Raw genomic sequence first — 12978 nt, 5'->3', positions numbered from 1 at the left:
ATATATATATATATATATATATATATATATATATATATATTTAATATTTGTATGACAGGTCTATCATAAGTGAATTTGATAGCTTATAATTGTTATTCCAAATTAAATTTTAGATGTGTGTGAAACAGTATTTCAGCTGCATGCCTGGTGCTGCTTAACTGCCATAAGTGAGTGAAAATGAAATATAAAAACAGAATTCAAAACACAAATTGCATTGTAATCCTGCTCACTCTTTAAAGACACCTGAAGCATGTTTGGTCAAGAACATCATTTATTATTGATGTTGACTGGCACCGTTAACAATTGTCTAGTTTAACACGAAGTACTAAGATGTTCAAGTTCAGAGTTAGTACTTATTCCAACTGTACAAATATATCAGTAAACTTTTAAAGATAAACATAACATATTCTCCAGCATCCAAAAAGCAAAAGTCCCCACTGTCAATGATGACATTCAACAATGACTGAAGTTATTTCTAAAAAGTGTTTAAAAAATAAAAGATTGCAGCCTACATGTTTTCATTTATTAATTCGTTTTATTCACAAGTATTTTTTTAAATATTTTTTTTTAAATTATTATCAGTAGTAACATAAGTAGTACCAGCAGCATGCAACTATTTGAAATTCTTAAGCGCCCTTTTTTGGCCTATTTTCTTCATTGCTCCCAAATGCGTCATGCGTACGCTAGTCGTTCTCGTATCTGATTGGTCCGAAGGTTAACTCCTTTACGGCTGCTCAGTGGCCCGTCTTCTTCTCTAGAAACAACGAGCATGGAGACAGCTGGTGAAGTGAGTACTGTTCACAAAGACTGTGTAAGAAATATATGAAAAAACAAACAAAACAAACAAAGTTTCCGTTTGTGCATTAGTCGTAAAGTTGCCTTAAAGTTCAAGTTTATTGTAAACCTGGCAAGTTCTGTAAGCTAGCATGCACGCATTAATTTGCTCTGAATGAAGTACAAAGAATCACTGTTCGATTACTTAACAGGGAACTTTGGTGGGTCAGCGGCAAATGTTTTTTTGCAAGTAGCTGCAGCACTTAAAAGCCATAGTGATAATAGTGATGGCATGGTTTAAAAAGCATCAAGACTGACGGCGCTATTGGGGGTTATGTAGGCTGAATACTATTAAAGCAAACATCAGGAAGAATCTTAGAGATGCATAATCTTTGACAGAGTGCAAAGGCTAACTACGCTGGGTGCAACTAGCTCGATCTGCCACAGGGACTGTAAAGCTGGAGCCAACCCACAGCTGCAGCTACTCACTTGACTTGGAAAAACATGCACATGTAGACATGGAAAAATACTGTCCTTTGCCTTCAGGTAATCAAGTGCAAGGCAGCTGTTGCCTGGGAGCCAGGGAAACCTCTTTCTATTGAAGAGGTGGAGGTAGCCCCACCTAAGGCCCATGAAGTTCGCATTAAGGTAACTCAGATCATCAGACTCGTTCATAAATCTAAAGCCTGACTTGACTGCAACTGAATAAAAACACAAAACAAAACTATGTTCATTTTAGATTCATTCAGTATTTGTGTATTCTTTTAAGATATGTTGCTATAGTCATGTGATAAATAGCTTTCATAGGACTCTAGGCAATCATTTGAAAAACTACCTTTACTATTCCCATAGGAATTAAGAGGGTAAGTAGCAGCCGGGTGCTGCTAATCAAATGCACTTAATTAAAGGATCATCAGCAAGTGTAGCTTCCATTATTAAAGCAGATTTTTTTGGCAGTTTGCTTGTCTGAAGTATTTATACAGTGCTAGAAGTTTGGACATGGCTTTTCAGAATGGGTGGAAAGAAAAGAATGAAGCTGTTGCAATCATTGAAAGTCCAGACCGCATCCTTAAGAGAGCTTAAGAGCTGTGCATAAACAAGGAAGAGTCCTATGAAAGTGTTATTTGATAAGCAGAAAAATAAACACTTTGTTTTTGCTCTTTATTCTTTCAATCCCATCAACCCCAGGCTTTTGCTTTTAAGGTTTGAAACCACATGTTAAATTAGTCAGTGTTTTTTTTTTTTTTTTCATAAATAAGGTTTAAGTTCAATTCAACATAATGTTTTAAATGTAGTACTAATATTATACTCTTCCATCCAGCAGCCATGCCTGACGTGAACTTTAAGTGACACTGTGTCTTTCAGATCTTTGCTACAGGCGTGTGTCATACAGATGCCTACACGCTGAGTGGCAGTGACCCTGAGGGGCTTTTCCCTGTCATCTTGGGACACGAGGGTGCTGGAATAGTTGAAAGTGTTGGCGAAGGTGTTACCAAGTTTAAGCCAGGTAAACAACTGCCAAACAAAACATTAAAACTTTAATATTTTACTTCTTGGTATACTTAGGAATAAATATTTGTTGCATGTGGGTTGTTTTTGTCTTGTTCTTTTTCTAAGGTGATACTGTCATCCCGTTGTATGTGCCTCAGTGTGGTGAATGCAAATTCTGCAAAAACCCCAAGACTAACCTTTGCCAGAAAATTAGGTAATGTATGAAGGCCTATTTCCGTAACCTTGAGGTGCTGAAGTCTACTTTTGTGATAACAATTTCATTAAAGAAAGATGCCCCACCACAGGGAAACAAAAGCTCAGTCAGAACAGATTATGTTTTCTTTGCACATTTCATCATGCTAATCTGCACATTTCCTTCCCCCTTCACCCTGCAGAGTAACCCAGGGTCAGGGTCTGCTTCCTGATAAGACATCACGCTTTACTTGCAAGGGAAAGCAAGTGTATCACTTCATGGGGACCAGCACCTTTTCTGAGTACACTGTAGTGGCTGACATCTCTCTGGCCAAGGTGAATGAGAAGGCTCCGCTGGATAAAGTGTGCCTTCTCGGATGTGGCATTTCTACAGGATATGGTGCTGCTCTTAATACTGCCAAGGTGGGAATGACATGACGCTGCTCATCAGCAAAGACATTGTGCAAAACATTAGATTTCATTGGAATATTCACAATCTTTTTACATGTTTGTCGCAGTCTCACCTATAGAGTAATAAGAAAATAGTTGATAGATTCTTTTTTCTTAGTTTGCAGTTTCACACAAATAGTTTTTGATGTGCTAGCAGGTCCTTCAATTTTAAATGATGTATTCAGGTATTTACAGAAAGAATAATAAAGGAGGCAACTGTTAAGATCCATGTTTCAATTATTGTGTGTTTTTTACACACACGCACACACACACTTAAAAAACATAAGAACAGCAATAGGTAGGCCAAATCTATTTTAGAGTTCATACTTGGATTATTGTTTATATGGTTATTTATCATGTAGGCACAACACTTAAACTTTCACATTTGTATTCTACCTCATGCTCACTCAGGTTGACCCTGGTTCCACATGTGCTGTGTTTGGCCTTGGAGCTGTGGGCTTGGCCGTTATAATGGGCTGCAAGGCTGCCGGAGCAACCGGGATCATCGGTGTGGACATCAACCCTGATAAGTTTGAAAAAGCCAAGGAGTTTGGAGCCACTGAATTTGTAAACCCAAAGGACCACAGCAAGCCAATCCAGGAGGTTCTGGTGGAGATGACTGATGGGGGTGTGGACTACTCATTTGAGTGCATTGGAAATGTGCAAATTATGGTGAGACTCAGGCCCACCAGCATGCATGACCCTCATGCATGCTAGAAAGATGTGTGAAAAAACAGTGCACATTAGAATTCAATTTTTATAGCACTGTGGTGTAACTTTGTAAGTAGTGTACAAGGTAAGTTTAAAAAAACAACAACATTATTGTTGTTTGGGTTTTTTTGTGTGTGTCAGAGAGCTGCTCTGGAGGCATGCCACAAAGGTTGGGGTGAAAGTGTCATCATTGGTGTAGCTGGAGCTGGACAGGAGATCTCCACCAGACCATTCCAGCTGGTGACAGGTCGCGTGTGGAGAGGCACAGCCTTTGGAGGTAACGGCCTGAGTTAAAGAATTTATTTTAAAGTGCTTAATATTGTCTGGCTGCAGCTTTTGTCTTTATTTTGTGTATTTTTTATAAGCATAACCTTTTATTAAGTGGAGTCAGATAGGACACATTGTTTTGTAATGAAAACACAATCTATAATGGTATTTTATGAGCCTTATTGTTGTTGGCTAATGTGAAAACTGGAATGCATATGCTGTTTTTAAACCCATAGATTCAGCATGTTAAGTTTTGTAGCTTCTTTTAGTTGTATTAAGACCTATTATTTATCTATTTTATCTATGTAATTGGTGCTTTGCCTCAACACTTTCAGCAAAATGGTTCAGTCATGCCTTACTGATATTGGCAGTTGTAAAACTGGTTTTGTTGTTCACCCTCAGGGTGGAAGAGTGTGGAGAGTGTTCCTAAACTGGTGGAAGATTACATGAGTAAGAAGCTGAAGGTGGATGAGTTTGTAACCCACACACTGCCCTTTGAGAAGATCAATGAGGGATTTGACCTCATGCATGCTGGAAAGAGGTGTGGAAAAACAGTGCACATTAGAAATTCAATTTATAGAAGTGGCTCTGTAGTGAATGTATTTTGTTGTTGAACTGCAGTGCCTTGCATCCTTAGCCTAACTTTCTTTTTTTTCCCCTTCTCATTGCAGTATCCGCACAGTGTTGACTTTCTGAAGTGCCTGAAAGAAACATCCTTCACATCCAGCTTTTAAAGAGTCTCCTGCCATAGTTAAAGCACTTGTTTCTCAGCACTTGTTTTGATAGTGTACTTTTGACTGTTAGATGTTTTTACTAACAGTAAGATATGTTTGACTGATCCATTTCAATTAAAACCTCTGTAAAACCAAAGGTTTCTGCTTTTCTGTTGGTTGTTGGCTGCTCTTGAGCAGTGTCTTTCAGTGACATTTAGTTGGTTAATATCAAGATGGCAATATTTAATCATTAATTTACATAAAGGCACCAATATTTGTTATATTTTGGAAGCACCTGTTAGATAATACCACAGTGAAATAAATTAATAATTAAGAATGTTGCTTACATACTGCAATATGGTCTCACAGGTCACTCACTCATATTTCCAGTTCTTGTGTATCATATAATGGACAATGGACGTCATACTTTTTCCTATACAGGTACAAAATGAATTTAAAAAATTGCCTTTGCGATATTCTAATGTCTTGTGCATCAGGGTCTGTATAAACTGACAGGCTGTTTGGGTCAGAGGCATGCATAGTCGAAACACAAGAACATATAAATATATATATACACATACACACACTGATTTTCCTAAATGCAACAACACATTTTAGGAATAATTGTCCATATCAAACTGTTATTTAGAAAAACATCGACAAGTTCCCACTGCTACAGTGAAATATTCAGTCTTAACCATAAGATGATTCTGTTTTCGCGTAATGTACATAATTATTATGAATACAGTTTATTCAGTGCGTTCGTATCACTTCAGAGTTTATTTCCACTAACCACTGTCCACGCTATCAAACCTGAAGGAGGATGACGTTTTTCCCCCTCACACGTTGAACCAATATTTAATTTTGTACGTATTTGCTTGCGCATGCGTGTTGTGCTTACCATACGACCCAATCCAAGCTATTTTAACACACGGCGAAAAACTCAAAGTGATTTCCAGAAGATGGCGACCGCACTGGTGGTGAGTCCCTTTGCTAGAATAGGTTATATGTGGTTCTTTATCTTTCAAACAGCACGTTTATGGAGTATTTAATTAACCAGCGGTAAAAGACAACTAGGCGACAGTTTAGTCTAAATAATCGAGAGTCTGAGAAATCTTGTAAACTTTACTTCTGACAGGTAACAGAACTCGCTAGCCAAGCAACTTAGCGTAGTAAATTATAGCCAGTTGTTTTTAAAATCTTAATATCAGCAATATTGCTTGTAAGACCATTTACAGTAACTGTTTTTAAAGCATCGTTTACGCCGGGTTAACACTGCGTTGACTGGGTATATGCCCCGGTCGGTGCCCTGAGTTGAACTCAGATACTTGTATGAATGAGAGGACACCGGTAACGACTCTCGTGGGTTCCAGCTAACGTTAGCTGGAAACCAAATGTTGGTCAGTGTGGGGAAATGTGTTTAAGAATGAGCTAGACATCTTCTCTATAATGCAATTTAAAGTGGCAAACGATAATAAATGCTACCCTTTGAGAAAACCTATTTCTTTTCTCAAGTTTGCTACAAGTCTGTAGATTCAAGCCATTTTACGTCAGCATGGTTCCACGGGGAGGTGGAGCACTCAACAGGGCTAAAGAGGCCCTGAACATGTAGACACGATAGCATAATGTGGCATGGGTTGAAACGATAAAATATCGTAAGACGTTAAATTACTAAACCTCTCAGACACCGTGTGCACACACTTGGTTATAATCATTAAAATACCAAAACAACTTGCACTTCTTTTTCTTCTAGGTGTCAAATTCCGTTCCTGCAAATGGTGAAACTGAGAAATGTGAAACAGCTGTTCAGAAGGTTGTGAATCCTGAAACGTACATCAAACACCCACTACAAAACAGGTAAGCATTTATCCACGTCTGTCTTTTCTTGTAGAAGTATAAATCGATACAGCTTATAACATTCATGTATCATTCTACCTTATGTATAACAGTTGCAAAAATACTGAAGACAGTTAAACTGTTATATTCCAGTAGTGTGAGTCTCCTTAAATGAATTTTGCTGTTATATAGTATGTGTGAGGTGGTAAAAGTTTGCAAATTTTTCTTCACTACCAACCTGACAAATGTAGACAGTATGTGGTCATACTCTGTAGTAAGACGTTTGTTTGTTTGTTTTTCCCAGGTGGGCTCTTTGGTTTTTCAAGAATGACAAAAGCAAAACGTGGCAAGCCAACCTTCGTCTCATCTCCAAATTTGACACTGTGGAGGACTTCTGGGCGTACGTTTTTGTTACTTGTTGAGTTCATGCCACTCAGTATCATAGACTTAAATGCAAAGCTAGAATTATAGTATGGATGGGTTTCTGGTTTTTGTTTTTGTTTTTTTGAGCAAAAATGTTGATGATAATTCCTGTTTGTGTTGGTGTGTTTCAATGAAATTCAAATTGGCCTATTTGTTGAGGAGAGGTTGCATGTATTCATATGCTATGCTCATTATACTAAGCTTGGAAAAAGCATGCCCATCCTTAAACTATAGATCCTATAGTGTAGTCTCTGGGCCAATGGTGACCCTTAGAAGTTATGAACCACTGTAAATTTTATTTGTCGCAGAGTTGACGCCTTATTGTGATGGCATCTCTCTCCTTAAGAGAGAGAGAGAAGTATTTCCTGTGTTGTCTTCTGTTCCAGACATCACAACAGACTAAACCTTCCTAACACTGCCAAATCCAGCTTGTCACAAAATATGAGCCTCACAGTTGAAAAAACAAAATAGACTCTCTACAACTTAACTAACAGTGTTTGATGTTTATGTTTGTCCTGCGCAGCCTTCAGTCATATGCTGAGTCTATGAAATAGGAATTTATTTTTTTTTGTGTGTTGTGCCAAGACGAGCTGTGGGTTGCTGGTGATGCATGAAATTAATTTTCTTTAAAAAAATGCTTTCTTTCTTAGATTATACAATCACATTCAGCTGTCAAGTAACTTGATGTCTGGCTGTGACTACTCTTTATTTAAGGTAAGAAGTGCTTTTGTCCCTTTCAGGACTTGCAGTATCCCCATGTAAAATGACATTTTTCTGGTATTTCCTATTCTCTGGTTCACAAAAGTTGTTTTAGTAAACACTGAAAGTGGACCCCACCTATCGAATAATCAGAATGGAAAGGAGCATCTTCTGCATTAGGCTGACAAATGGCGTAGTCCGTGTGCATTGACTGGTTTATTTCAGCTTTTCAGTTTATTGAAATGCTTCATCCAGTCTTTCAACAGAAAAACCTTCCAAAATTTAAAATCCCACAATAGAGTATTTATTTATTTTTTTGTCTTTTTTCCTCTCCCCGCTGTCATAGATGAGGGTAGTTGTGAGCATACACGTGTCTCAGTAATTCAGCTTCATGTGACTTTAGTTAATACATTAGTTGTCTGTTAATGTATTAATTTCTTGATGACTTGTTTGCAACAGTGATGTATGTGGTGTGGGCTTGTGTTTGAATACAGGATGGGATTGAGCCCATGTGGGAAGATGAAAGGAACCGGCGAGGCGGCCGCTGGCTGATAACTCTGTCCAAGCAGCAACGTAAAGTAGACCTGGATCGGTTCTGGTTGGAGACGGTATGTTGCGCCCTCTTGTATTTTTGTTTGCTCTAACAGAGTCATCATTCTTTTCATCTATTGGCCTTGTACACTGTGTATGTTTTGACACATGGCAATAGGAATGTACAGTGTAAATGGGTGTAGATAAAAGGATGAGTTCCATGTAGCAGTCTTTTTTTATAATAGCAAACCACAACTGTGACAAGCCAGTGAATGCTAAGTACACAACTTTTCAGGTACTAACTGCATGTAAAACAAAAACATGTGTCCACAATAACAAATCTTTTAAAAATTCATATTTTCCTGCAGCTCCTGTGTCTTGTTGGAGAAGCTTTTGACGACTACAGTGACGATGTTTGTGGAGCTGTCATTAATGTTAGAGCCAAAGGTGATAAGATGGCTATATGGACTACAGACTATGAAAATAAAGAGGCCATCACACACATAGGGTAAGTTGAAAATGCCACAATTAAAGATGAGGGAAAAAAATCTGAGCACATTAGATGCTGTTGTGCAAGTTTTTGTTCTTTTGTCTTTTCTCTCTTCTGTCTAGAAGTATGATTCAGAATGATCTGTAGTATCATATAGTATTAGTCTTGGAGTAAGAAGCCTGTTACAGGAAGATATAACAAATGTGTGGGGTTTTTTTTTTTTTTTAAATGACTGAGTTTGTCTCATAGCTACTATGTAAAATGTCTTTGCTTTTTTTAGGCGTGTGTATAAAGAAAGGCTAGGCGTCCCACCAAAAGTGATCATTGGTTACCAGTCACATGCAGACACGGCCACAAAGAGTGGCTCAACAACCAAGAACAAGTTTGTTGCCTGAGGATCCAAGGATTATCAACCAAGCCTTCCTGTGTTTCCAAATAGACTTTTTTTTTTTTTTTTTTTTAAAGTGAATGTAACTTCGATCTTTTGGAAAACATTGGGGGAAAAGGGATAAAATTGCTGTGGGTTTTTTTTTTTTTTTTTTTTTTTTTTTTTTTTTGGTCACTTATCACATGTTTGGGACACTTAAGGAGACTGTGTGATAAAGATGCCTTTTTCCCCCATTTGGTTCTCAATAATTTGGTGTATTTTTAGCTTTTTTTTTTTTTTTTTTTTTTTTTCTGTTGTTAAAGTACTCAACATTAAAGGCATATGCAATAAAAACATGTAGTTTAATAAACTGGTACTGTACTCCTGTAGCAAATTTCCAGTAACGGCATAGGGATTTAAAATGTTTACATTGGAATTAAAATTAAACAAATCCAAGTAATGCGTTGACTTCAGAAAAGTAATTTTTTTTTTTTTTTTTTTTGGGGGGGTTCATGTGAGTGTCTAAAGAGTTAAAACTTCACATCTCTGTAAGGACATCAACATCAGTGTTCCATGATAGATAAAATTAATTTTCTTTGGCCAAAGTATGTGTTCGGTGCATGTGTTTTCCAAAACATGCGTGTTATACAGCATTTGTTTCTTGAAGTGAACAGCCGGGCTGTTCACTTTCTTTGCACGGTATTTGTTTCTAGAACATGGTTAAGCTTTGTTAAACAATGCAAACAGTTATTTCCATTCCACATTTTTGTGACAAAATGAATATTGTTGGATGAAACGGTGCCTTTAATGTAAATCCCTGCCTGGTATTTCTGAAATGTACAGAGCGGCAATGTAAATAAACTTGTACAGTGGCTTTTTTTTTCTGTTTTTTGTCAACATGGTGTGCTATAAACTTGTCAGAAAATGTTTTAAAGCCTCTACCAAAGCACTCAACAGTGGGTTAGGAGAAGTTACTTTTTTTTTCCCTGCATTGCAAATGTCTATTATGAAAGAAACTGATTTCAGGGGGAAAAAAAAGGTTTGATTCTTGTGTCCAAACTTAACTTTGCTGCTTCATGATGTTCTTTTTTTGGCATGGTGTTCATTCATTGAGGAAAGCCTTGTGCTTTATTTTTTTATTTATTTTAATATTTATTTTTTTAGAGACGCACTGCTAAAATGCTTTCAGCCTTAAATAGTGTTTTATGAGGGTTTTTCTTTAATCCTATGATACCCTGTTCACCATTTAAAAAAAAAAAAAAAAAAAAAAAAAATTAATAATAAATAAAATAATAATAATCACATTACTTTTCTGAGATCCTCAGACTCGGTATCCTAGCATTAGGATAAGACATTGTAAAAACAAGGTTTGATATTTGTTCTTCAATAATTAAAGGTTTACACGAAGCAGCTGTAAGTGATGATCATCATAAAGTTGCCCCTGTTTCTTTCTCGAGCATTGTAGGGTTTGTGTTCCAATTTTGTTTGCTGGTTTTATAACTACAGTCTATTGAGGAAGATTAAGCGGTTTCAGTGGGAACCGCTGCATCACTAATTTATGGTCCGTGCCTTTATTAGGCTGCACAAATTGCAGTTTAAGGGGGTTTTAAGTAATCTATGACATCAATTGACTGTTACTTTAGAGCAACAGCAGCTTAGGCCCTCCTGTCCATTTGAAATAAGCATCCTTGTAATTGACACAATCTATCTGGTCACGTTTTCACACGTGACAACTTGGAGGAAATTAGAAGAGAGCTACAGGAAAGTCTCTTGAGGTCATAAGAAAAAGCTTTACCTCATCAAAAGTATTCCTTGTTGAAAGCTTTGGAGCATTTTCATTTTGCTCCCTGGTAGATATTCAAAACATTATTTGTTGATGTTGAACAAGTGAAGGTAATTGAACACATTAAATCTCTCTGCTTTAATGCAGACCAGAGTGACTAGTAAATGTTCTGCAGTTAAAAGGCACTGTTAAATGTTAGCTGTGTTCTACAAAGCCCTTGACATTATGCTTCTTTTCCACTCATTCACATGCTTACACCAATAGTAACAGAGCTGCCATGAGTGCTGCTCACCACTGGGAGAAACTGCAGGATCATGGTCTTGCTCAGTGGTACTTGAGCACATGAAAGGGGCAGGGTATCAAACTGCTAACACTGCAATTAGTGGTTAGCTTGTTCTACAGCCTTTATATTTCATATATTTGCAATGCAGACAAAATACATATGGCCCCATGAATCATGTCTAACCTCATACCTCAACCTTTGGATGGTGTCACCTTGGACTCTACTGCTACTCCAGTACTGCCATTTTGGACCAGGTTATGTCCTTAAGCTTACACACTAAACAAACTACTACTACTGCTTTCCCCAAGTCTGTGCAGGGCTGACAAAATATTGTTTGTATTTGACTGACACTAAAAAAAACTAGTGCATGGATTTACTTCCAGGGTGGACACACAGAGTAATTTCATACTGTCAAGTTGTCCTAAAAACTCCTTGCAGCAAGAGTTCTGACAAGGCACTCAAAAAATAGATATCTCTTCTCCAGTATTAGCTTCAGTGGCTTCAATTTTAATCCAGAATGGAATTTAAAATCATCTTCATATACAAAGTGCTGAATGATTAGGCCCCGTCATATCTTAAAGAGTTCATATTACCTCATTATCCCCATTTGGGAGACAGACAGCCTCTCTACTTTTAAGATTAGACTTAAAATGTCCCTTTTTGATAAAGCTTATAATTAGGGTTGGAACCTGATTAAATTCTTGTGATGTTACAGGCTCAAGCTTCTGGCAGACCTCCTATGATACACGGAGCAGTTCTCCACGTCCCTCTTTTCATGTCCTATTTGTTTTCATACCACATCAACTTTTGTCTGCTCTCTTCCTTAGTTAACTATAGGCATAGCCTAGTCACCTGACGTTCCCCTCACCCTTCAACCAGTTGCACTAGATGTCTGCTACTCCTTGAGTCGGCTTCTACCTGAAGTTTCTTCTTTAAAGGAAGTTCTTTCTCCCCACTGTTGCCAAGCCATTGCAATTTATCTCCAATATATTAAACTATTGTAAACTCCATTCTTATACTCATGGCAAGCTGTGAGTGTGCCACAATAAGCTCTGGTTTTATTGTGTAGTTTTGAAAGAAAATGGTGGATTGGTTGAAGATCTTGTCATAAGACATTGAGTCAAAAGTTTTATAGGTGACTTTGCATTAGTTTAAATGATATCCAACTGCATTTCCCCATCTTGGATAGATTCAGATAGCAATGTCAGCCTTTGCAACTATACCAAAAGATTGCTCAATTTACTAATATCCCACTCTTTAATGTAATGCTGCAGTTATCATAAATACTAATCAATATGACTGCCTATCTAACTGTTTTTATAGCCAGTTATGTCAGGTCATATAAATGCATTTTTAGGTGCACTAAATGGAGCTTATGCGTATGTTCAATAAAAAGAATCTGTATTCATTCATCTGCCTGGATTCCTGGGTGTTCAGGCTGCTAATCTATTCTTTACATCACTTCCGCTTCCCCACACTGTCAGACTTGTTGTCTGATCCAATCAATTTCTTGCCCACCTTCTGCAAGTCAATCCACCTCTCTTCTGTGTGCTTTAAATCTCAGTGCTCTTCTGTCATTCTGTAAGACTCTCATTAGTGCAACCCACCTAGAGATCTTCCTTCACCTGCTTCATCTCTGACATCACCAGCATTTTGACTCCGGCAGTCCTGTCCTATTTCCTACCATCATTAGACTCCACTCTGCAATGTAGATATCAATGAACCATTTTGACTTCCACCAAATGATTCCTTCTTCTCAGATGCTGTTCTTGTATTACTGATCAGTGAGATCATTTTCCTTTTTAGTGTATAAAGGTGTGTCTTTCTTTGCTTGCGCCTCCATCGCACAATCCAAAGACAAGCATGTTACATTGATTGTTGATTCTGTAGGTGTGGCTGTGAATGCTGTCTTGCTTACAATGTTTGCATGTGATAGACTTGTGAATAAATACTGAGTTTACCACACTC

The 12978-nt window shown here is 37.6% G+C and overlaps 2 protein-coding genes across 2 annotated transcripts; both read left to right on the top strand.

Annotated features, from left to right (window-relative positions):
• The first annotated feature begins 676 nt into the window (after positions 1 to 676).
• Positions 677 to 4755, top strand: LOC101485457 (alcohol dehydrogenase class-3). The gene is made up of 9 exons (XM_004553609.3): positions 677 to 787; positions 1321 to 1422; positions 2140 to 2281; positions 2392 to 2479; positions 2661 to 2880; positions 3319 to 3579; positions 3760 to 3895; positions 4288 to 4426; positions 4557 to 4755. Exons 1-9 carry the CDS (start codon positions 770 to 772, stop codon positions 4579 to 4581), a joined length of 1131 nt encoding a protein of 376 aa, XP_004553666.3. The 5' UTR covers positions 677 to 769; the 3' UTR covers positions 4582 to 4755.
• Positions 4756 to 5438: 683 nt separating this feature from the next.
• Positions 5439 to 9995, top strand: LOC101485182 (eukaryotic translation initiation factor 4E-1A). The gene is made up of 7 exons (XM_004553608.6): positions 5439 to 5578; positions 6352 to 6455; positions 6739 to 6834; positions 7508 to 7571; positions 8051 to 8164; positions 8456 to 8595; positions 8858 to 9995. The coding sequence occupies exons 1-7, from the start codon at positions 5483 to 5485 to the stop codon at positions 8970 to 8972; spliced, it is 729 nt and encodes a 242-aa protein (XP_004553665.2). The 5' UTR covers positions 5439 to 5482; the 3' UTR covers positions 8973 to 9995.
• The last annotated feature ends 2983 nt before the right edge of the window (positions 9996 to 12978 follow it).

Source organism: Maylandia zebra, linkage group LG2, assembly GCF_041146795.1.
Source record: "Maylandia zebra isolate NMK-2024a linkage group LG2, Mzebra_GT3a, whole genome shotgun sequence".
In the NCBI taxonomy this organism is placed as follows: Eukaryota; Metazoa; Chordata; class Actinopteri; order Cichliformes; family Cichlidae; genus Maylandia; species Maylandia zebra.
This window is presented reverse-complemented; position numbering and strand designations above follow the sequence as displayed.

Coding starts and splice junctions, on each gene's coding strand:
- LOC101485182 (XM_004553608.6), top strand. CDS start 5,483: ATGCGTGTTGTGCTTACCATACGACCCAATCCAAGCTATTTTAACACA. Junction 6,835..7,507: donor ACTGTGGAGGACTTCTGGGC/GTACGTTTTTGT, acceptor TTTCTTTCTTAG/ATTATACAATCACATTCAGC. Junction 8,596..8,857: donor GAGGCCATCACACACATAGG/GTAAGTTGAAAA, acceptor TGCTTTTTTTAG/GCGTGTGTATAAAGAAAGGC.
- LOC101485457 (XM_004553609.3), top strand. Junction 2,282..2,391: donor TGTTACCAAGTTTAAGCCAG/GTAAACAACTGC, acceptor TCTTTTTCTAAG/GTGATACTGTCATCCCGTTG. Junction 2,881..3,318: donor CTGCTCTTAATACTGCCAAG/GTGGGAATGACA, acceptor ATGCTCACTCAG/GTTGACCCTGGTTCCACATG.